The sequence below is a fragment of the Orbicella franksi genome, chromosome 9 (assembly GCF_964199315.1).
Source record: "Orbicella franksi chromosome 9, jaOrbFran1.1, whole genome shotgun sequence".
Lineage (NCBI taxonomy): Eukaryota > Metazoa > Cnidaria > Anthozoa > Scleractinia > Merulinidae > Orbicella > Orbicella franksi.
In genome coordinates this window covers 25,144,903-25,168,469 of record NC_138153.1, presented here as the reverse complement: position 1 = coordinate 25,168,469, position 23,567 = coordinate 25,144,903, and the positions used below count along the sequence as shown (strand labels likewise).

General features: G+C 40.6%; 2 protein-coding genes across 2 annotated transcripts in view; one reads left to right on the top strand and one right to left on the bottom strand.

The window, feature by feature from the left end:
* Positions 1-23,567, bottom strand: part of LOC145498650 (dynein axonemal heavy chain 3-like) — an 82,765-nt gene that overhangs the window by 22,562 nt on the left and 36,636 nt on the right. Inside the window, exons 40-65 of the mRNA XM_081478563.1 lie at positions 23,013-23,243; positions 22,573-22,717; positions 21,672-21,829; positions 21,426-21,506; positions 20,704-20,853; positions 20,199-20,421; positions 19,447-19,560; positions 18,994-19,131; positions 17,746-17,840; positions 17,320-17,401; positions 12,085-12,223; positions 11,232-11,422; positions 10,120-10,215; positions 9,466-9,657; positions 8,161-8,294; positions 6,504-6,666; positions 5,946-6,068; positions 5,282-5,341; positions 4,465-4,623; positions 3,194-3,262; positions 2,479-2,679; positions 2,189-2,344; positions 1,487-1,582; positions 1,126-1,230; positions 533-666; positions 13-130 (exon numbers count right to left, since the gene is read on the bottom strand). Coding sequence (XP_081334689.1) covers positions 13-130; positions 533-666; positions 1,126-1,230; positions 1,487-1,582; positions 2,189-2,344; positions 2,479-2,679; positions 3,194-3,262; positions 4,465-4,623; positions 5,282-5,341; positions 5,946-6,068; positions 6,504-6,666; positions 8,161-8,294; positions 9,466-9,657; positions 10,120-10,215; positions 11,232-11,422; positions 12,085-12,223; positions 17,320-17,401; positions 17,746-17,840; positions 18,994-19,131; positions 19,447-19,560; positions 20,199-20,421; positions 20,704-20,853; positions 21,426-21,506; positions 21,672-21,829; positions 22,573-22,717; positions 23,013-23,243 — 3,553 coding nt within the window. The remainder of the gene's footprint in view (positions 1-12; positions 131-532; positions 667-1,125; positions 1,231-1,486; positions 1,583-2,188; positions 2,345-2,478; positions 2,680-3,193; positions 3,263-4,464; positions 4,624-5,281; positions 5,342-5,945; positions 6,069-6,503; positions 6,667-8,160; positions 8,295-9,465; positions 9,658-10,119; positions 10,216-11,231; positions 11,423-12,084; positions 12,224-17,319; positions 17,402-17,745; positions 17,841-18,993; positions 19,132-19,446; positions 19,561-20,198; positions 20,422-20,703; positions 20,854-21,425; positions 21,507-21,671; positions 21,830-22,572; positions 22,718-23,012; positions 23,244-23,567) is intronic.
* LOC145498660 (uncharacterized) lies at positions 13,861-17,309 on the top strand. Its single transcript, XM_081478579.1, has 2 exons — positions 13,861-13,930; positions 15,663-17,309. Exons 1-2 carry the CDS (start codon positions 13,864-13,866, stop codon positions 16,940-16,942), a joined length of 1,347 nt encoding a protein of 448 aa, XP_081334705.1. The 5' UTR covers positions 13,861-13,863; the 3' UTR covers positions 16,943-17,309.

Sequence of the window (23,567 nt, the reverse complement as noted above, 5' to 3'; positions counted from 1 at the left end):
CCGTGTTCTGACCTGTAGTTTATTTGGCTTCTCCATGTTTTTGATCCACTTGTTCGCCTGTCCTTGTGGGTCAATCATCAATGGCCACCGATGAGAATTCGTCACGATAATAGCGTTATCAAGCGAGAAACTGAAAGGAAAAAGATAAGCGATTAAGATTGCCAAAATTTCAATTTCTAATCGCACCTGTCTGGCACGCTTCGGAGGCACTTGTATGAGGTGAATTTGGTCGAACCATGGCGAGACCAAACAAACCTGAAGTGGCGCCTAAGCGTGTCAAGGAAGGTACGTTTAGGTATTAACCGCACCCAAGTGATCATGATATCGTAGACATATCGGACTTGATATCGCAGGATATCAGGACAGTAGACACGGCTTCTGATTAGCGAATGGTAAACTTGGGTGCGGTAAACTTGAATACCAGCGCAGACAGGTCGCGCTAGAGACGGCGAACATTGTACAAACCATGCTTTGACTTTCTCTTTTGTCTCTAGTAAGTTATAGACTTCATTATTTTCTGTAAGTTTCTTACTTGTCGACCGGCAGTCCAGCAATATGCCATGCTCGGGTTGATAACGGATCACCAAGGGTCGCAGCGAGTGAAAAGTTATCGGACACTGGCACATTTTTTTCTCGGCACAAGCTCCACCACTCCTTGATGCATTCCTGAAAATAACACCCAGTATCATTGTATTGCTTATAACAGCGATACAGGTCAACTGAATTCATTTTACGCACTCTCTCGCGAAAGCCCTAGCTGTTAGACCCTGTACAAGTGCAGTCAGCGTTTTATGCTACAGAAGCACTCAGTTTGGTCGATACATCCCAAGAAATATAGATTCGTAGAGTTACTGTGTCCCGAAGATATTTTTGGAAGAGCAAAACAAGTTGCTGTTATGAGTTCTAACGAATATTGACGAGTGTAACTTAAAACGAGGGAAACGTGAAGCAAATCCCGAGTTATGTTTTTGATCCCATCAAGTTTAATGTAAGGGGTTTCAAACAATTTCTGCGCACGCAGTGCGAGTACCTAGAAATATTGATGTGCAAGAGGACTTTTTCAGATGGATTAGCTATACATGCCCACCGCTGTATGTTCTTAATGTGAATGGAACATAAAGTTACCTGTCTAAACTCCACAGTAAAAGGTCCAAGGTAGGCCACGATTCCTCCTGACAACAACACGTCACCAACAATGTTGTTGTAAGTCTCGCCAAGCTCATGTGCAACCTACAAATGGCAATAGCGAAGCTATAACTCCTTTAACAACGGACAAACTGGATGTTAACACAGGTTTTTCCGCGCGGTCTACGCACGATTAAAATGGAGGAGATGAAAAAACAATCGAGGAAACTTTAATATTCATTACAAGAGCTCTTTCTTATTTTTTCTTATTTCAGTCTCCTGACTGGTAAACAGTATTCTAAGAAACTTAAATAAAGCTTCGTTTCCGGTTTGAGCAGTTTCAAGTTCTCTTGGTACTGACTTGAGTCCATCTTGATCTTTCTCCTCCCAGTCCACTGATCAGCTTCTCTGCACGCAAGAGCTTCTGGGAACACAAGGCGATATTGCGTTCTAGTTCCTGAGAAGACAAAACAGCCGGAGTTAATAATTGAAACCACATTGACAATAAGCCTGGTGGGTTTTTTGGAGGTCTCCCCACCCTGTTTAAGTTGTTGTAATTAGTAAATAATTTAATGGAAAATTAAAGATGACGATGAAACGTTTCATTTGTCTATTTGTTTGCTTGTACTTTCTCGAAGTCCTTCGCAGTTGTGGGTAGTCCCGGGGGAATGATTTTTATTACCTGCAATGCGCCAAATTCACACGATGAATTTTCTTCCTGTGCGCATGCCGTAGAATCGGAGGCATGAATTTCAAATTATATGTCAATCAAAAAAGACAGGTTAACAGGCAAAAGTGCGACCGCGAAAGAAGTCGAGCTTGCGATACTCGCGCTACTCGCGCTCCTCGCTGTCATTTTTATTTCACTTTCGCAGCACGACTTGTAGGCTAGCCTAGAGAGTACGCAGTGAACAGTAGTAAGGAATTCTTGTCTTGACCTGTCAGTGCAAACAAGCCTTAACTTTCTGGTACTATAAGTTAATGTATTCCTGTATCTTAATTTCTCCACTCTTTTCATCCTGTATCGATACTTAAACAAGAAATAAGGTTTTATCACTCTCACCCTCTTCTTGTTGACTTTGGACCTGTAGTCGTCGTTCAAGTTCTGCAGTTTGTCCATCACTTCTTTTAGTTCTCCTCGTTTCTCGTTTAAATGTGACATCTGCTGAGCCAGAAGAGACTCCGCCTCTGCCAGGCGTTTGCGCTTTGGAGCAACAAGCTGTGCACACAAAACAAATGTTGTTCCTGAAAGAAGGCTAACACTCGAATAGTAATTTGTGAAACCTGGACAGGCGTTTAACGAATTATCTTATAAACAACCAGTTAATAATGTATAACGGTTATCCGTGTTACCTTGGCAACTCTGTCGTAAACCTCGATAGCTCGTACCCAGGAGCACAGTCCCTCGCAGGCGGAGGACACGTTTTTGATGAGTGACGGGTGAAAGTCAGGATTCGTGACGTACTTTTCACGGATCTTACGAATTATTGCTACAGGAATGTTTTCTTTGTCAAATAACTTGAGGCTTTCCAGGAATTTCAAGTCACCAAGAAGCTAGAAAAATTAATCAAAGATGTTAATTGAATGCACTTGATCCAACACAAAACGAGAAACGCTTGAGAATGAATCTCCTTCTCCCTCGCAAAGCCCTTCTGTCCCCATTCCTTGGAGAGTTTTTTCATTTCGTGGTACACTGGATGATGGCCTCGATACTTTAACAAAGCAGACTGAAAGGATTATGGCATAAGAGAAGCAAAATCCTCAAACTCGCTAATAATTCATCAAGTTTAACCAAGGAAATCATGACCGTGATGGTGTCTGGATATCTGATCTTCCTAGGCATAGGCTTTTACGATTTTATTTCTCCTTAGTTTTAGTTTCGATTGAGGAGATATATCAAACACTCAAGACAATGTTTGAACACATTTTCAAATACGTCAGAGTTCGTCAAAAATACTCCGCTGCGCGTCGTATTTCTCTACGCGTTACATTTCTCTCTCTTCTCGGTGTTTGGAAATGTGGTGAAGCACGGTCTTTCGTGTTTAATATATTACATGAACTATTGCACCTTTTTCGAAGACGCCCAATAGTCATCTACAGGTTTGCCGTCAACCATCTTCTTCTCTGGCTTCACACCCTACAGACAAACACGAGCAGGGACCAAGAAATCCGATGAGAAACCAAACAAAACAGCAAAAACCAACCAAACTACTTCGTTATGACCACGACCCAAGGGGAAACCCCGATCTCTATCAGCAGTATTTTTCCTACATGCACAGTATTGGAGGCTAGTCTTTTAAAAGATACGCATCAGAATATTTGTCCATCAAAATATTGGTCCAGCCAAGCTGCTCAAACAGTTACCCATTTGTACTGTCACCTTGTCACCCCACGCTATGTGACCGAGCAGCAGGTTCGAGCAAACAACTCAGTCTGAATCTACGTCTGAGGAATCACCAGTTTGTTCACTACCTTCAACCCTGGTTTTCACTAGAGAGGCAAGTACAAGCGCAAGCACAATAATTCTTATTTCACCGTCTGTGAAAACGGTCTTGACGCCGGCATAAGCATATGAACACGCAAAAGCACAAGGATCAAGATTTTTCCTTTTTCTTCTGCTCGCGCTTATGCTTGCGTTTGCGCTGCAACAAGTGAAAACGAAAAACCGCTCAGGCATAACACAACCACAAGGATATTTACCACACGTGGTTATGTTTGGCCAATGAAAACACAAGATCCAGATTACCTCGCGCCAAACAGTTTGGAAGGTTCGGATGATTTTGCTTGTCCTTGTGTTTGCGTCGAATTTCGTTTTCACTTGGATCATCGCTATTGCTTGCTTTATGCATGCCACTACAGAGCTTGTGACTGTTAAACCGGAATTGAATGGAATGTATGTGAGCTGACCAAACAACACACTGACTATCCAACTACACACTGACTATCCAACTATCTTTCTCACGTTGAACCTGTCTCACTGCATGACCTCCCTAAATCTTGTGTTCATCTCTGTAAAAAAGATAGATCACATCAAAGAGTATTTTAAATGCATTTAAACAGTAAAAACATCTTTCTCTTGCTGGCTTGTTCCTAAATCTTCATTTTTTTCGGCTCCCCTTCCGTAACTTACGAACCCTTTCTGGACATTTTGTTTAAATTAAAGGGCCAGGGTCAGTTCACATAAATAAATTCGAACGCGTCAACCGCCGTGTTGAAGCAACTAGTTTCCAGTGAGAACAACATCTGACATGACAATTCATTCGGTTCCTCATGGAATCCTACAAAAGACAAAACTGGATAACGTGAAAGCCGGTAGGTTACCTTCCATGAGTGACTTACTTTTAATATACAAATAGCTTCCATAACCATGCGCACACCAGCTGGGGGACTGGTCATAGCTTTGACCAGTGAAATGTCCTGCTGTTTAAGGGTGTCTAACGCTGATACCGCTGCATTTAATGCTGGCATGGCAACGGCCAATTGATCCTCGCACTCATCCTAAAATGATCAAGGTTAAGCGAAGCTGATCAGTATAGGACGAGCAAAAATACGCCATGCATTTTAGGATATAATACAAATGTTTAAGGAGAGGAGATTTATGCAAAATGCCCGTCGTGTCTCATAATAACGCAAAATAAACTGCGCACTGGAAAATGACTGTTGTATTTGATAATTCTAGACAAACACAGAGAGAACCAGAAATAAACTATGCATTTTACAAGGAATCATACATGTCGAAGGAGGAGAAATTACTCTGAAATGCATGTTGGTTCTTTGTTTGCCTGTTTAATGTCTTATGATTAAGTCAAGACACCGGAAAAGGGCTCGTTTCTTTGGTGCAGCTAGAGATATCTAAAGCATTTGTGAGTGATCAGTCCTACCTAACACTAGAATTTAGTCCAGCTTAAGGACTGATAGTAAATGACTACCACTGTTGTTACTTTGATCACCTGAACAAAAACATTTACGAACTCAGCCTAAATGATAGAATCCCAGTCAAACGTAGGCCTCATCTTATCAAGTTACACCATATTGTAATCCATTTCTATCGTAGCCATTTTTCACGTTTTAGAGGTGTCCTGTTATCTTCTAAATACTATTCTACAAACTCTAGTTATTTTTGCTCTCCAGTGAAGCAGTGTTATTCTAGTGGTACCTTGATAGCTTGTGCTTCTTGAGCTGCCGTGTTGGCTGCGGCTTCATCAGCTTGCACCACCTGAAATAACATGCATTCAGTTCACTCGGAAATCAACATTCATAAAAAGACGTCTGATGTGTTGCTGATACCAAAACACATATGATCAGTATAACCTAATTCTACTACAGACAACATAAGTACGCACGCACGAATATATTAAGAGTTTGCATGGGAATATCAGGAACACATTTTACTTCCAGATTTTAGAAAACATTCCTTGTCCTAGTCGAGTGCTGTATGTCACTACTGTGGTCCTTGGGCAAGTTTAAAGCGATGGTGACAAGTAACCAGTTGTTATTATGTGGCTTGTGTTTGTAACCGATATAACGCGCGCTCTGATTGGCTAATTCTGGGGCGTTATTCTCCCGTAATGCCCACGGGCCGATTACAGGCCTCAACACCAAAGCAAAAAGGCCATATAATAAATAAACCACTTATTAACCTCGAACGTTCAGTCTTTACGGGAAAATCTCAAACCTCGGCCTCGGTATTGTATCGCTCGGTCAATACAAAAAGGTCTCGGTTTGAGATTTTCCAGTAAAGACCTCACTCTCGGTTAATAAGTAGTTGGTAATGACTGTCGGCATATTTTTAATCTAATGATTTGAGTGGTAAAGTTTACCCGTTTCTTGTCCTCCACCTCCAGTGTCTCATCAGCTATTATTTTGATCAGCTGCTCTGTCTCTTTACTGGTCTCTATCAACTCCGGCTGCAGCTCCTTTAACTCTTGCTGCATGATCGACACCTGTCAATTAACAACAACCATTCATTAGAATTCTCATTTCTCGTTAAACCTAATTGTCAGTTCAAGGTGAATCAAAAGAATGATAACTCTCAGAAGGCTGGAACCAATCTTCTTATCAAGTTTAAACAAAGGAAATCATGACCGTGACGGTGTTTGGATTAATTAACATAGATTTTTACGATTTTAATTCTCCATTTTCTCCTTAGGTTTGGTTTCGATTGAGAAGATCTATCAAACACCCAAGACAGCGTTTGATCACATTTCCAAGCAGCTCAAAGTTCGTCAAAAATACACCGCTGTTCGTCGTATTCTTAACTCTCTTCTCGGTGTTTGAAAATGTGGTCAAACACGGTCTTACATGTTTGGCAAGTTACAGAGATGAAAAGACCAAAACCGAAATTTTGGCGTTGTGTGTTTGCGGGGCATATTATGTACCTGTGACGAAGCGAAGTCTAGTTTCTCCAGACCTTTCAGATATCTTGTTTTAAGAGTCAATATCTGAAATCGCTTTTTCCCAAGAAGTGACTTGAACGTTTTTATGAGCTCCAGATATGACGTGGGAGTGACGTAATTACGCCGACGAAGAACAGCGAAATATCTGAAAGAAAGTCAGTCTCAGTTACTCAACAGACAAGTAAATGACATAAATGCTTCAGATTTGGGTAAGGACGGTAACACGGTAATAAAGTTTATTATTATTATTATTATTATTATTATTATTATTATTATTATTATTATTATTATTATTATTTTAAGGAAAACGACCACTTTTTTAAGTTTAAAAAACATGTTTCGACAGAACTTCTGTCATCTTCAGTTGAATGAATGATTACAAAGCAAGTTGAATAATAAGTAGGCAAAAATGCTAATTAAGACAAATAGTAACAACAGAACGTGAAAAGGTGTAAATTAAAAGGATAATTTTAGATTTACATGGTGTAATTGCTGATTGAGGCAAGGTAGTTCTTTTTGAATATGGATAGCCTCCTTTATCTTGAGTTGAAAGCTGGTAGTGGCGTGATCTAAAATATGAAAGCAGTCTATTGAACACAATGAGCGACAACGTTCAGAATTCTGAAGATGTTTGAAGATGTGAGAGGCCCTATCAATAGACTGTGTTCAATAGACTGCTTTCATATTTTAGATCACGCCACTACCAGCTTTCCACTCAAGATAAAGGAGGCTATCCATATTCAAAAAGAACTACCTTGCCTCAATCAGCAATTACACCATGTAAATCTAAAATTATCCTTTTAATTTACACCTTTTCACGTTCTGTTGTTACTATTTGTCTTAATTAGCATTTTTGCCTACTTATTATTCAACTTGCTTTGTAATTATTCATTCAACTGAAGATGACAGAAGTTCTGTCGAAACATGTTTTTTAAACTTAAAAAAGTGGTCGTTTTCCTTAAAATCTTTACATGTCTGCTGCTATCTAGACCTATTATTATTATTATTATTATTATTATTATTATTATTATTATTATTATTATTAACAAAATTTGTGGTCCTTCGATATTACAAGAAAATTTAACGGGATATACCATTAAGGTTAGTAAACGGGGTTTATACCAGCAGCGTTGAACATTCTTCTTGTTTTTCTTGCTCTTATAAAATTTTCTAAGCGCTGGACGCACGGAAAACCCACATTAGATTTTAACTTTTTCTTTTGGCCGTTTTAAGTCCACTGAAGGAAAATACTACAGAGCTTAAGCATGGACGTTTTTGAGAGACGAACGTGAATCGAGAATCGAAGTTTCTCCTCTTTGGTATGTATTATCGACTTTTCGTTAAATCGTCAAATTGTAAATGCTAAAATTAGCACCGTGTTCATCTCATTTTGCGAAGAAGGAAAACAATCTAAAAGCAAGATCATAAACTTCGAATTGATCGAAAACGTTTGTGCTTGAGCTCTCCATGTCATCTTCTCCAAGGTGTAAGCTATGAGACTGATCAATTCGTGATACGTTGAAAGAGCGATGAATTAAAACAGCTTGCACATCTACACATCAGTGAACGAAATAACCTAGGGAACTAGTTAAAACGTCTGTGTTTCGAGAAGGTGTATTAGAACATAATTAGTGTTTACCTCTCTGATATTCCTCTCACACCCTGATGAAAGTGTTTACACAATGACACACATTCTCCCCTAACTTCACGAGACATTTCAACGTCGTCTAGGAACTTATTGGCGACCATCTCCAAGGCGTCTTCTGGCCAGGCCTGCAAAACGAAAGAGAACGAAGTTACATGACGATACAAAACAAGGTGCGAGAAAAGAATATGGTTTATAATGTCGTGAACACGACTCGTGAATGCGTTCTGTGGGGCAGAAATATTGCTAGTCGCTTAATGCTGTAGAAACCTGAATAAGCTACAGTAAGATGTGAAACCTGGCCCGACAGAGACTTAAGTTCTTTTTTAATGATGACCCATTTGCCTCGTAGGAAATGATTTATCTTTTGGTAGCGGAATGACAATCCTTGTATCAATATTTATTATAGAACGAAAAACATTTTGATAGGCAAATAACCAATTCCTGGGCATTTCAAGCAAGGAAGCAACAACAGTTAAGGAGAACAAACTTCCAAAACAGCTGTCAGTGACTTTTGGGCTGGAAAGATGCCCTACTTCTGTGCTACACAGACAGAGACTGTTATACTCTTGTCTAGTGATCACGAGTATCCATGTACATTTTGCAAATGGGTAATTTCACGAAGCGGCGCATTTCGGTTCTTGACGCTTCCAACTGAACGACAAGTGTTCCAGACCACAATCACAAACTATGATTTGATTAAGTGGAATGACTAAAGTCCAAATATCACTATTCGAACCAAAGTATTTTTTTCTGTCCACTAGAACTAGACTGTGCATGGAAATCGGAAAATACAAACACAATTCAAATGAAAAACATCACTTCTGTCGCCGCGTTTCCGCGATTGTCCTTTAAATTTTCAACAAAAATTTCTCAGTTCGCTATCACCTGTTTCATAAACAATGGAATTGAATGGGCTAAAGTTATAGCTTGCACATCAGGCCCGGTCCACACTACGCCGGATAAATTTGAAAACGCAACAATCACCGATCATTTTGGATTTGTGTTTGAGGAAAACTCGGTCAGGAAAATCACGTGATTATCGTGACGTCATCGCTTTCGAAAAGCTCCGTCTTCAAAACGTTTTCTGTCCACACTAAAACGCAAAGCTGCCGTTTTCAGATTCGCCCAGTTTCAAGAGCGTTTTCGAAAAGCTCCGTTTTCGTGACGGATTAGAGCGGACGGTAGACCTAACCGTAGAAATAAAGTTGCGTTTTCAAATTTCTCCAAGGCAGTGTGGACATAGCCTCAGACGCCAAGCCATGAAACCATTCCTTGAACAAATCTAAGAATTTTAACCTGGAACCAATCGATAGTACAGCAGTTGATGAGCGATGGAAACATCCTAAGTCTGTTCCTGAAGGCGTCTCCAATAGGACTCATACATAACACCACGTGCAGGTTACGACGAACACGCTCAATGAAGAAGTTGTACATTGCCAATGGACTCGAATCCACTTTCAGGTTTCTCTCTTGAACGATATTTTGCATCTGGTTAATGAAGAGAATAAAACAACACCTTACACGAGTCACAAACTTCAAAGCAATGGTCTAAAAGCATCACTAGTAGATGATAAACTTGAGGTTAGTAAAAGGTAAATTAATCTCCAAAGCAAATTTGGAAAGTTAATGTTTCGAAGAGTTGGCACTTTATTTCCTCTAAACAGAAAATAAAGACATCATTATCATTAAACTAAGTTGGACTGGCGCTCGAAACTTCATATTTCAGAATTGGCTGTTTCTAGTTGATAGCTTACTAAGTATTTCACGCTTAGTGACGTTTCAATGTCAACTCATAAAAGCCTCAACAAGCAAAGTTAAGTACCAAGTACTGAAGCTTAGAATGTAATTCTTATCCCCTGGTTTATAATCGTTTTCTCCCGTTCTAAAGTAAGCCAGGTGTTTATGCTCAAGATCCCACTGAAAGATTACAGTAGTATCACATTTCTTTACCTGCTCTGTGATTTCAGCTTTTTCGTCTGACTCGTAAATGTTTGGTACATCGCCCGTGTTTAGAATCATGTTGATGTCTTCTAGGAACGCTTCATCCTAGCCAGCGAGTAAAAAAGAGCTAACACATACTTGACAAATTCCACATAAACTCTATGTTGTATCAACGAACATAGAGTAGCCACATTTTGGGCCAGGAGACACCACGCGCGAATGGGCGCGAACACAGACTTTAACCTTAATGCTCACTCCAGCTGATGATCACCAAACAGGACTAACATCCCGGGGGATGGGGGAATAGAAATACTGCTGGTCGATTCGTGCTACGGAAACCGGGGATACGCGCCGGTAAGATCGGTAGTTAGGCTTGAACAAAGATTTTACTCTAATGCTTACTTTAATCTGATGATCACCAAACAGGATTAACATCCCGGGGGGAAGTAGAAATATCCTGTAGTCGATTAATGCTACGGAAGCCGGGGACACCCGCTAGTCAGATCGGGCACTAGGCTCGAAAACAAACTTTACCATAATGCTTTCTTTAAGCTGATGATCACCAAACAGGACTAACATCCCGGGGGGAAGTAGAAATATCCCGTAGCCGATTAATACTACGGAAGCCGGGGATACCCGCCGGTCAGATCAGCCACTAGGCTCGAACACAGACTTTACCCTAATGCTCTCTTTAAGCTGGTGATCACCAAACAGGACTAACATCCCGGGGGGAAGTAGAAATATCCTGTAGTCGATTAATGCTACGGAAGCCGGGGACACCCGCTAGTCAGATCGGGCACTAGGCTCGAAAACAAACTTTACCATAATGCTTTCTTTAAGCTGATGATCACCAAACAGGACTAACATTCCGGGGGGAAGTAGAAATATCCCGTAGCCGATTAATACTACGGAAGCCGGGGATACCCGCCGGTCAGATCAGCCACTAGGCTCGAACACAGACTTTACCCTAATGTTCTCTTTAAGCTGGTGATCACCAAACAGGACTAACATCCCGGGGGAAGTAGAAATATCCTGTAGTCCATTCATGCTACGGAAGCCGGGGATACGCGCCGGTCAGATCCGCCACTAGGCTCGAACACAGACTTTACCCTAATGCTTACTTTAAGCTGGTGATCACCAAACAGGAACACTGTAGACACTCCATCAAAGCCCGCTTTCCGTAGCATCTTCTTCACATCTTCCCTCCAGTCTGTGAATGTGTACGTCTTGGTGATTTCAATTTGGAAGAGTTCATAATCTGACATGAAAGCCGCCAGCTTCGTAGCACTTGCTCGACCTGACCCACCAATACCTAAAAACACGATAAAAAGATTATTAAATCTAAACAGAATAATATTAACGAAGGATTACTGGAATACAAAGACACCTTTACATAGTTACTACCCTTGAACAAAGCAATCAATGTTCAACTTTGCTTTAACTTGTCTTCTTCAAAAGACAAGTCTCATTGACAATGACAAGATGGTGGTCATTAACAACACCGTCATCATACCTATTGCAAACTTAAAAATACAATTTCCCAGGTCCAAAAACCTTTGGATTTCACTAACCAGATAATATATCCTTGGCTTTTCTCTGACCTTGCAAATTCATTTCCCTGATTTTTTTTTTCCAGACCTACGACAATCTCACTTTGTGTGATAAAATTTTTACTGTGAACACGTAAGTTGGCTAACGATAGTTGATGCGGTCGACAAACGTTCTAAGAAAACGATAATTCTGGCGTAAAGAAAACGTTACTTCAAGGGTGCCTAAATTGTGAGAAAAGTTCTGCAGAAATGTCAAGATTTTAGCAAATGTGTCGGGCACGGCCCTTAATTTAGCGTTAAATTACTCCGACTGGGGTGGACGCCAGAAGGTCGAAGGGCGAGCCAAGAGAGAACGGAAACTACTCGGAGAAGTTATTAATTTCGGAAGAAAGCTACCGAATACATCAGACTGATTTGTACGTACCTACTAACAGCGCATGTCCATTAGGTTGGCGGAGGACTCGACAGATCCTCGACACGTGTTCAATGGCGAATCTAAACAACACCAGGTCCATTGGAGCTTTGCTTGAGACGTTATAATCTTCTAGAAATCCATCCATTATCTAGAAAAGAAGAGACATAGAACATGCCATTTCCGAAGTCTGTATAACTTGTGATTTGCTGCGTAAGTGTAGTAAAGAAAACGACAGGAATTCCAATTCTCCGCCGTTCTTGTGAGTCATGGAGCTGTTCGCTCTACCATTGTGTGCTAAAAGACTTCCAGCTACCTAGCTTATTTAAATTCGGTAATTTTAAGGCTTGTTCAATTAGCTAACGTGCTTTTCACCACAAGAAATGGCTCAGACTATTGCTCTTTATGGGTTGAACCGATTCCTACAAAAAGGGGTTTATCTTGAATTCCAAAATTACTCTTGTAACTAATAACCTTTGACTGAAATGAGTGTAGATTCAAGACAACTGCCGTTTTCACAGTGAAGACTGACACGGATTGTCTCAGGTAAGTAGCCGTTTTCACACCTTTGATGATAACCTTTGATTGAAATGAGTGTAGATTCAAGACAACTGCCGTTTTCACAGTGAAGACGGACACGGATTGTGAAAACAGCCCGCACTGCAAGCTCCTCATTACAGTCAAGGGAGCAACTGCTTTGTTCGGTAAATCTTCGTGGAAACGGCGAAAAAGGTTTACGATTCTTATCGGCTAATCAGAAACACGACAGCTTCAAGTCATCAGGATACACTGCTGTAACCTAGCAACCGTTCCGCTGAAAACTACCGGCGCAGGTGGCTCTTGAAGACGACCGCAAAAGCAGCACACCATCATAAGAATCAGAATTATAGTTTCCACTAAATGTTCTTCACTTTAATACACTTTCCCACTTTGTTAACTTAAACTTCATTTTGGATCACTTATAGTTAAAGGGCCACTGAGTTCGCGCCATCTTTAGTCATTTAATAATGCATAGGGGAAAAAACTGAAATAATTACCTAGGGCAGAAAAACACCAAAGAGGCAATGATAAAGCAATAACCGTCGAAGCTGCTACAAAATGAGCGCTCGTTCAAGTAACAGGTGTAAATGTTTCTAAGCAGCTGTAACATTTTAACGAACACTTTTTGCACCGTTTTCGAAAGCGCTTTCCAATGAACTGCGTTAAAGTTTGTAACTATCAAAAAGGAAATAAAAGTCGAGTGTCATTCGCAACCTACCTAAATCTCATGTTATCATCTTGATCATCCTAACTACGTTTTGTTGTTAATCCTTCCGTTCAAACAAAATCCCAGTAATCTGCTTTCAACCTTCGTGCTTTGATGCATTTTAAAAGCGTCTGATTGAAAAGACCGAGATATAAAAACAGTCGAATTCTCCACCTTTGGAAAAAGATACAATCGACTGAAAAAAAAAACGAGAAAAACCGAGAAATCAGAATTGAAAATTTGTCCGAAAAGAGTTGCCTTCGGTACATCAAAATGATTTCTACAAATACTAAGTGTATTAGCGCAATAGTGGGCAAAAAAGTGTGCAGTAGAAAAATTTAGTGACATAACAACTGTAATAACTCACTGCAACGAAAAATCATCACTTTGCATTTTCATAAACGTCTTGAAATGCTTGCGACGTAGCATACTTTCAACAATGTCCTGGTTGCCAGGACTTCAAGATCACACTATTGACTTAAACGCAAGCTATGACATCGTTCAAGAATAATTCCTAACAAATTTGACCTTAAAACTCCTTAAACATGCCTTTAAACTGCGGAAAAACTTCGAACAACGCCAGAAATGCACTGAGAAAATTTGGTCGATATGGTAAGTAACATTCTCTGTTGATAAATGATCTATTATGCTTTTCTAAGAATATCATTGTGGTCCCGTTTATCATCCTTGTTTGTAGCTGTAAATACATAGATTTAGCCAAGCCCGAAAGCGGAGCTGCCATAAAATAGTAACTCATTTACTCGACACAATATCCCTTAAAGAAATTCACCATTAAGCACTTAAACAAACCGAATAAATTGAACAAAACGAGGAACTCTACATTCACACTATATCCATATCTTTAAATCCGAGCATCAAATAGCAAATCCTGTCTCAACGAAGAATAGCCAAATGAAAGAAATGTTCAAGAAAATTCGTTTAAGATTGATTATCATTCAGATTATCATCAAGGTAAAGCTGAAAAAATACATTTAGAAGCCGAAGTCCAAAATTTCAAAGACGTGCGGTGTTCAAGTTTAATAATTGTTCACGCTAAAACGTAATTTGAATAACACTTTCGCCGACGGCTATGCAGTCATTTTATCACCCGTAGCTTTACCAGTCTCTTACCAATAACCTTTAAAGAATTCTCCAATGAGCATTTCACCAAACTAAGTAAATTGAACACACAAAACGAGCAAATCCCTATACGTTGTAAACACTATGCAAATCACCACGTCAGTGCAAGGGTCAAAAAGCAAATCCTTTCTTGGTCTACAACCGCAGCAGAAGAAATTTTAGCAGTCTACGAAGCGGTTGTCCCTACTAACACAAAAGAGTCGCATGGTTTGCCATTTCTTTGCATGCACGTGGTTCCTTTTCTTTTAGTTATAGTACTCCGCTTGGGCTCCGCTATAAATATCCCCACGACTGAACCTGACATACACAACCAAGGTCTAGGATGGACAAGTCTAAGTGTCTGTATCGTTTCTTTCTTTTCCCTTATTTTTTTTCTGAACGAAATGTGTAATCAGGCAGCACCTTTCTGCTTCAGCTATAACAAATGAGTTTCCTCTAATTTCACAATTAACTCACCACTCATTATTCAACAGATTAAGGCATCTTTCTTTCGGTAAAAAAGGATGCAAGAGGGAGGAGAAAACACTCAAGAAATAATTTTACACACCGATCATTTCGCTGGAAAAAATCGCCTGTTTCGCAAGAAAATAATTATTTTGCTTTTGTTTCACAGCTCACACATACGAGGTAGCATCGACATAGTATAACAAAGCTTCCAATAAAAAATCCATAATGGCACAAGAATTTATCTTTTTGATTATTATGAAGTTTTTTTTTTGTTTTTTTTTTGTTTTTGTTTTTTTGATAGTCAACCAAACGAAATGAAACGCATCAGCAGTGAAAACGATCTGCGACAGGTATTCTTGTGGCGCGTACAGTATTCTTTCAAGTCAAAGTGTAACTTGAAAAAAATAAACTAACGCCTGGTCCAATTAGGAACGAGTAACACGACCTGAAAAGAAAATTTACATTCGGGTATTTACTGAAGTTACCATGTGCGGTGAAACAAAATTGTCTCCAAGAGTGATATAATTCTAGCTGGATAGCAGACATTGCTAATTGCCTGATTTCAATTCCGCTATTAACACGAGATTCAGTTAGCGCAGGTACGACCAGCTATGTTTCAGGTGGAATCAGAGCACCCGTTCCTAACTCTCTTTACACTCAAACTTAAAAAGGATGTAGTTTAGCTTAAACCAAATAAGTTAAATGGTGAACAGTTTGTCGCAGCACGTAGAAATTTTCACGCAATTTTTACTTACAGTGCCTGGATTTCGACGAACATCGCATGTTTGCAACTGGAGAACTTTTCAAGTACTCTTCGCAACACTGCTTATTATTGCTACGTTTCATGTTTTTTCACAACATCAATTTGAATTTACCGACTCAGTGGCCAGATTTTGGATCAATGTTGTTTACAAACAGACGAAGTGCAACGACGTTATTCGACAAATGCGGAATGGAAAATGGCGACCACGCCACGATCTTCGACCCGAAGATGAACTTCACAGGAGAGAACAAGACTTAAGGATCAGAAAGCTCCGAGGATTACCGATAACGTTACACAGAGAAGACATGCATTGTGGAAACATGTTCCCAATGGAAGCACCCGATTTCGGTGCAGCCATTCCCTCTCTGTGCGACCCCTTCAGTTCATCTCCATGTTGCAATCACGTGTCTGCTACGTGCGGATCAGGAAAGGAAAACTGCGTGTGCGACAGATGCACGGATTTTAGGACCACGGTAGTCGCGGAGCTGACCGAATTCGTTCCTTCTTCTGGATGCCAGTTTAAAAACTTCACCAGCAAACAAGCTTGCCAATTGTTGTCTCAACAAGTTTCAAGTGTCGAGTTAATCGGTGATTCTTTAGTAAGGCATTTCCATAATGCACTGATGATATTATTCACCGACGACAGAGAAACTGGTTGTCTAGTCAAAGACATCGACGAAACACACAGAAAACTATGTTCAGGCGACATCCAATTTGTAGACGCAGGTAAAGTAGCTTGTCATGGCAAAACCGCTAAAAACATCTCTCAACTGCCGCCAGGGAAATTTTGCCTTGGAAAGCACGAGTTCGAGTATTCTTTTCACGAATTTTATAGCATGAAATACGCCGAGTTGGCGCTCAGCAAGGTCCGCGCAAAACTCAACAAGACAAACTCTGTGATTGCTCTAGGAGTTGGGCTTCACATGGGGTTAGATGCTAACAAAGTATTCACTGGTTACCTTAAACCAATGGTACAGCTGAAAGATCAAGCAGCAAGCAAATGGCCGCTTATTGTGTGGCTCACCACGCATGCGCATGGGAGCCTTAAACCGACCGCGTACCTTGAATCTCAAGGCAACGGGAAAATATCTCGGTTTAACAGCGATATGAGGGAGTTTCTTGAACCCATCGGTGTTCCTGTGTTTGACACTTTTAACTTAACCTTTGGAGTTCACAGTTATGACGGCACACATTATGGTTTTGGAGTGAACATGATGAAGGCTCAGCTATTTATGAATTTTCTTGATGAGACGTTTCAGCAAAAAGGGTCTTAACCCTTTCTATGACAAATGATAGGTTTGCTCTAATACCGTAAGAATCAAGGAGCTGATCAAAATGTCCTCACCTAAAACAAAATTGGACGCTTTCATCTACAGCCTTGGCAGCAAGGGTTGGCAAACGTCATTCTATACGCATTTTGCCCCTCCCCACCCCTGTGCAATGTTGACAAAACACTTTCATGTGACCATTTTCCAACATTGAAAGGGGGAATGGGGGTGCTGACACGCGTCTGGAAGACGTCATAAACGTATCATTTTAAACGACACGGTCCGTTTGCAATAACTGAATATAAGCTCAAGACCATAATATAAAGTTCAATAATCAGCTACCACACATAACGACAAGAACAAAAAAAAATGTAATGTCTTACCGCAGTAAGACCTTCCGTGTCTTGTATTTCATCATACAGACGAGGATTCGCCTTACGGTCCATGAAGTCACCAAAAAACAAGCTGAAAATAAACATACAACCAAGATTTCTCGAGTGGACAGTTGTTTAAGGTGGGAAGTTGTTCTTTCCATACTTTCAAAAAAGTTCTTATTGTATAGATATTAATAGCAGCAAAGTTGAACCCAATACTTCCCAGACGGGGAACAAACAACACTGCGATTATGTAATTCATGCATAGTCTATGAGCATAAAACAAAAGATGTCCACAGCAGGGTCAAGGAACTTCCAACATAAATCTTAGCTTGTTTGTTTTCTTCTCAGATGTTTACCGGGCTTCTTAACCATTGCCTCTATTAAACTATAGGGAATGGGAGAGTTAGAATATCCAAACAAGTGTACCGCTACCTTCTGAGACTGTCATCAGTAACCACGCCTCCTCTGCCTGCCAGGTGTTCAAGAACATTGTTCATCTTTTCCTTGAATTCTGACGCCATGACATTCTGAAGTCAACACAAACAAAACACACTACAATGACGCCTCTGTACACCAGGCCCCAGTAGTTTGAAGGCTGCAAAACGCTATCCACCGGATAAAATCGCTATCCAGTGGATAAGTGTTAACAAAACAAACCACGGTATCCGCTGGATAGTGATTTATGCAGTGAATTATAACGTTATCCCTCTTTCGAAAAACCTTGGCCACAAGTTAATTTAACTTCACTCGGTACACACAGTTACAGACAACAGTCAGAGGCCATAGTGCACACATCGGTGAACGAGACGATTTGGGACACGGTCGACTCACTAGAACCGACATCAATGAAATATTGAAAATCTTAATCTTCAGCTTCTCACTCGCCTAATCTCGTGGGCAAGCCTTCGTGACGAAATGAGAATCTAAATAAATACCGTCAGGCCTGAGCAGTCCAACAGTTAAGTGTTGTTTAGCAAATCTGAGAAGTAGAAGTACCAATAGACGTCCTGATTCTTTAAACTTATTTCTTGTTCAACTGCAATTATAACATAACTAAAGCAAAGCGCGCGCTCTGATTGGTTAATTTAGCGTCTACTATTTGCCCATGGGTGTACGCTGCTGACTTGTGTGCTAATGTTTACAATGGAAATCCTTTGACAGACATTGTTTCCAAAGTAATGGCCGACGTCCTTCTCCCAGAAATACGAAACTGTCTTCACAGTTGTGTGAAGATGAAACTTTATCGAGTTACTGGTGTGCAGTCGGTTGTCATGATTGAATTTTCGCGCGCTTGTTTTGTCTTGTCATGTAAGACTACACGAACATTTTTTTGTGATGTAGCTCAATAAAAGGACTTCTGTTGTACCAATGTCTCAATGGTATGTTATAAAACAAATGGTAAACGCCATAGCGTGCACTATTGAGTTATGGATGCTCTTAGGAGGTTTGCTAAGCAGTCAAGAAGCTAGCTACTCTTACGCTTCTTTCGTGCTTAGCAACCTCCCGCGTGCATCCATAACTCAATAGTACACGCTATGGCGTTTACCATTTGTTAAATAGTATATTGTCACTTCAGTATGGCATCCAAGGCCTGGTCATATCATATTGCCTAGCTGCACGTCTGCCGAAAACTCTGGGGCTTTGTCGGCGGATTTCCGATTGAAGAATGTGGAATCCTACCTTAACTATTTCGAAGAAACACTGTCGATCAGCTGAGTCCACCAATCTGTCGTAGAAAACGCGGTAAACCTCGTGCACCCACAATCTGATCAACTTGCCTGGGTCTGTAGCACGGATACCAGGAAACAGAAGAATTCCCTGAAAAGAGAAACGTCCTGAAATTTATAAAGAGGTTAGGTCACAATATTGGGGATACTGTACAAACAAACACAACAGATGTACAGACAGACACAACAGAAACATACAAGCCGCTAGGGTCTAGACGTGTACGGTACATCAACAATTGCACAGGACTTCAGACGAATGCAGAAAACCCTAATCCTGCTAGATAGTTTGAGAAGCCCGAATGAAAAACTCGGTGAAGTTTCAAAGACAAATTGCCAAACCGTAGGTGTAATTCTGTGGCTTAGATAAAGATTACGACAGTTTCTTGTAATGCATTGCGATACGAACCTGTACAACCCTGGCAAAATCCCTGAGATTAAACACATAGTGCGATTTAGAAGGTGTGGGCAGGAAGCTAGTGATGGCTTGAGTATAAACCTCAGTGATGGCGCTGATTATAATCTGAAAGATAAAGTACGAGCGCTGAGGTAATTAACTGGAAAGGAGAATTGACTACTCTGTCATATAGGCACAATCTCACTCCGTTAACTTTTACTTTTCAAAATGCAGTTAAATATCATGTAACCAAGTAAACAATTATGAGCGTACTGTTCTTTACGATCAGCGGTCAACCTACTGGACGATAAGCGTTTCTCCTCGCTGCAGCGTTTCGTTCAGTCGTCAAAGTGTGGATGTGGTTTCCAGTGAGTTTCAAAAGGGACTTTATGGTCCCCTCCCACAACCCCTCAAACCCTCCCTTAATCATGCCTTTTTATTAATGGATGCCAGCATGTAGATGCTCAAGGCTGCACGGCGGAAATTTGCCAGACATTGGAACGTATTCTATCTAAGGGCTGGCACGGTAAATCAGTACTCTTTCACGTCCCGCGCGCCTAGCAGCCATTCACAAAAGACAAAATGTAAAATACAACCAAAGGACTAGGGAATGATATGTTAATCAACTGTGATGCCATCGCTTATACATAAAAGCGTTTATCGCTGCTAGTTTCCAGTTGCAATTTGAAAAGCGATAAAAGAAAAAAATTACTTCTTTTAAGGGACAATTTGAAAGAAGGATGACACTACAAGTCTCACTGTACCTTTGAAAACCGTCGTATCTGCATTTCAAAGCCATGGTTGTTAAAATGCCAGTCCATGATGACAGAGAAGATGTTTCTCATTGTTTCTGTGCTGAACGAGTCAATAGAGATGATGTTAAAATGCCTCAGGAACCGAGGAGTGATTTCATTCCTCCCTCCTCCGGGAGGACCCATGGCTGACACTAGCAACTGGTCAACGAGCGTGAGTACTGATGTGTCTTTCCTGTCAATCAAATCAAGAGAGAAATAAATTTAAATTTTCAAATTATGTTTCAGCAAAGTGACCGACATTTTTGTCCGAAAATTAAACCGACGAAATTTTAACGTCCGAAATTTTTTGTAATGTATGCTGTCCAACTTCCAGTTTCTCTGTTTCTATCTTAAGAACCACATGACTTTTCTTTCCAAAAATTACGAGATCACGGCCATTACAATCGTGTTTTAAAAGATTAAGGCCTCACCGGGAAACCACACATGGCCAGCGGTCAGACGCATGAGAGTTTACCTGTCAAACCAGTATCCATGATCAATCCACTGTCGCAGGACCTCAATGGGGGGCTGGGCACCATACTTCTCCTTAGCTGGCATGTTGAGATCATCCACAAACACCACTACCTTCTTACCAATGGCTGGTCCATATACACCACGCTTCCGCCTGCAAAGAGAACCATCACAGAGATCAAAAGCTGATGAAAGAAGGTAGAGGCATTACTTCATCAAATGGTACCAGAACTATATTTATAATGCTACGGAGTGCAGCGAAATCTCCTTTGGCTCGTCATTTTTCGGTAGGCTTTTCAAGCAAATCGCAATGGCAACCAACCGATTACAAGTTGAAGTTTAACTCTATAAAATCCCGTTATGGGTTCAACCCTGCACACGAGTACTGAATTTCAACTGTAAAAACCCAGTCAAAGCAATCCCATCTGGCCAATCACAACGAACGTGAACAATACATTGGACCAATCAGACCTCGAAGCAAATTCATGCACGTGGTACGAAACGTAGAAAAACGAGCAGTTTCAGCTTTGTCCTAATTCAGTGTTTGATTAAAAAAAGTTCTGCTCTGCCTCTTAGAGTAAGTTACTCGACCTTTTTGTGACCAGCAGAGCGTTAACATAACTCAAAACCAAATCAAACGAGCGAGATAGACTTTGGACAGTGAATAGAAAACCACCACCGGATAAAAATTCTTGGCTATCCAACCAAACACACGTTAGTTATTACCTGTCCAATTTTGAAAGAATCATGTCTTGAGTTTGGTTTGAAGTCGTCTGAGCAGAAAAGTTCATGAAATTAGCGATGTACCTGAAAAAGTCACATAAAGAGAGAGGCATTGTGAGAGAAAAGCATGACCTCGGTCAGTACCTTGAACAAGACCCCTCGATCCGGAGTCGCGACGTATTCATATCCCTAATGGAAACTAGCCCTTCAAGACAGATTTAAGCCAAAATCTCCAGTTATTTGACTTACTTTTCTGCAGGCATCCGCAGAATGTAGTTGTTGGTAATTGCTGATTTTCCCGTCCCCGTCGGACCAACCAACAGCAATGGCTTTTCGTGACTGAGGAATAACTCCAAGAAATAACGTTGACGAACTGTCTCTGTAGTGGGTATGATCATTTCATTCGGCTGCAAGTACATAAAAAAATATATACACAGTTCAGTGTTACAGGAGCTCAGTTACGGTATTTTGAGTTGTTTTGGCCACGTCCAAAATTACTTTTAAATTACAAGAAACCTGAAAATAGCAGTCTACTAAGATAGAAACAATCCAAAGAGATAATAATAAACCATAAAGGAACAAGGATGGTTAAGGATTATCACGGATAACAAACGACGAACTTGAAAACTTTAAGCTAAACATTTCAGGATGCGCAAACTGTGGCGTAGCTCCTAACGCTCAAAATCTGCCATTCTTAGAACCTCTGCGGTCATGGAAACACTCCAAGATCATCCACCAGTAATTTTGTGAAATTCTCCACAACAAAACGCCGCGAACAGGACTGACTGAGAACAATGCTTCATTGCACATGAACTAACATTTGAATTTAATTTTTAGAAATTGGATATGATACGCAATCAAGTCGTTTATTGAATGCGAGACAAGCAATCGATTGTCATTGAGCGGTTTTCAATTGAGTGTAAATGAATAAATTAGTAAATTGGTTTCTATCAAGCGAAAAGACTCCAACGACAAAAGAGATTTTCCATATATAAAATGCGTCTATAAATCAAAGTAACACTGATTAAGAAATTGAAGGCGATGTTAGGTTGGGAGGTTGAAAGAAAACGCGAACTTTATAAGCAGAGTGTATGTATCAAGGATCTTGCCCTGGCAAGAGACCTTTCCACAAAGATAGGATGTGACCCACCTTGGCGTTGGCTGGGATCTCCTCGATAAACACTTCTTTCTCCCATGGATGCCAGGTGCCGAAGGTTGATTTGTCAAAGAAGAAGTCGTAAATCACTCCTTTTCCAGGAAACTGGAAATTCTTTGGAAGCTTTAGATCTTTGGGTCTGAATAAATTAAACACAATGTTAACTGAGTGTTTCGCTCATTGAGCCCGGTTTTATGTACCCGTGTTTTGAACTAACAATTCATACACAAGCCTGCTTTAGGGACATTTAACTTTATTCAAGTTAAAAGTAACGAGAAATCAACCTATCAAATCTCTAATTTCTTTCTTTCTTTTGTTGCTGTTGTGTTACTGCTTGACATATTAGCGAGTCTTGACATATTAGTGAGTCGAAGAAAACATAGGCGTGGTGAATTCAACGTCTTCGTTCATGTTAAAATAACTTTTATTCCAACCTTTGGTGTTGCTTGTTAGTGCCAGCCTCCAAGACTTTCAGGAAATCACTGAACTTGAGCCTGGAATCAGTGTCCAGATTCCCGCCGATCGACCAACACAGAGAGAACAGGAAAAGGGACTGGAGCCACTGCATGATCTCAGTCTCTGTCTTGGCTGGCTTCTCGTCCATAGATGTCTCAAACTGTTCTTCATCCATTACGGTCCTTCTCTTCTCCTCCTGAGGTGGTTCCCTAAGAAAAATAATAAATCAACCATGATCTAGGCTCGATTGCCAGCTGCAGTTCGGGAAAGGAGCACGCGAACCTTTCCCGAAGCCATTTTATATTCTCGTCTCAAGGAGGAACATACACCGGACTCAAGAGAGCGCCGGGCGGAAATCGAGCCTACCACGATCCAGCGTTACATTTTACCAACCTTCTGTATCTGTTATGATTGTTGTGCGCAAATTCGATATCAAGCTCTTGTTAACCGAGCAGGTCTGTATCGAATAATCTTGACCAAGGACAGAACGCAGTGAGCTCTGTTCACACGACCGAGGTCAAGATTCTCCCACA

Bases quoted from the DNA above. Each gene is read 5' to 3' on its own strand.
- LOC145498660 (XM_081478579.1), top strand. From the start codon at position 13,864: ATGCCTTTAAACTGCGGAAAAACTTCGAACAACGCCAGAAATGCACTG. The intron at 13,931-15,662 runs GTAAGTAACATT...TTTTACTTACAG, and splicing joins GAGAAAATTTGGTCGATATG to TGCCTGGATTTCGACGAACA.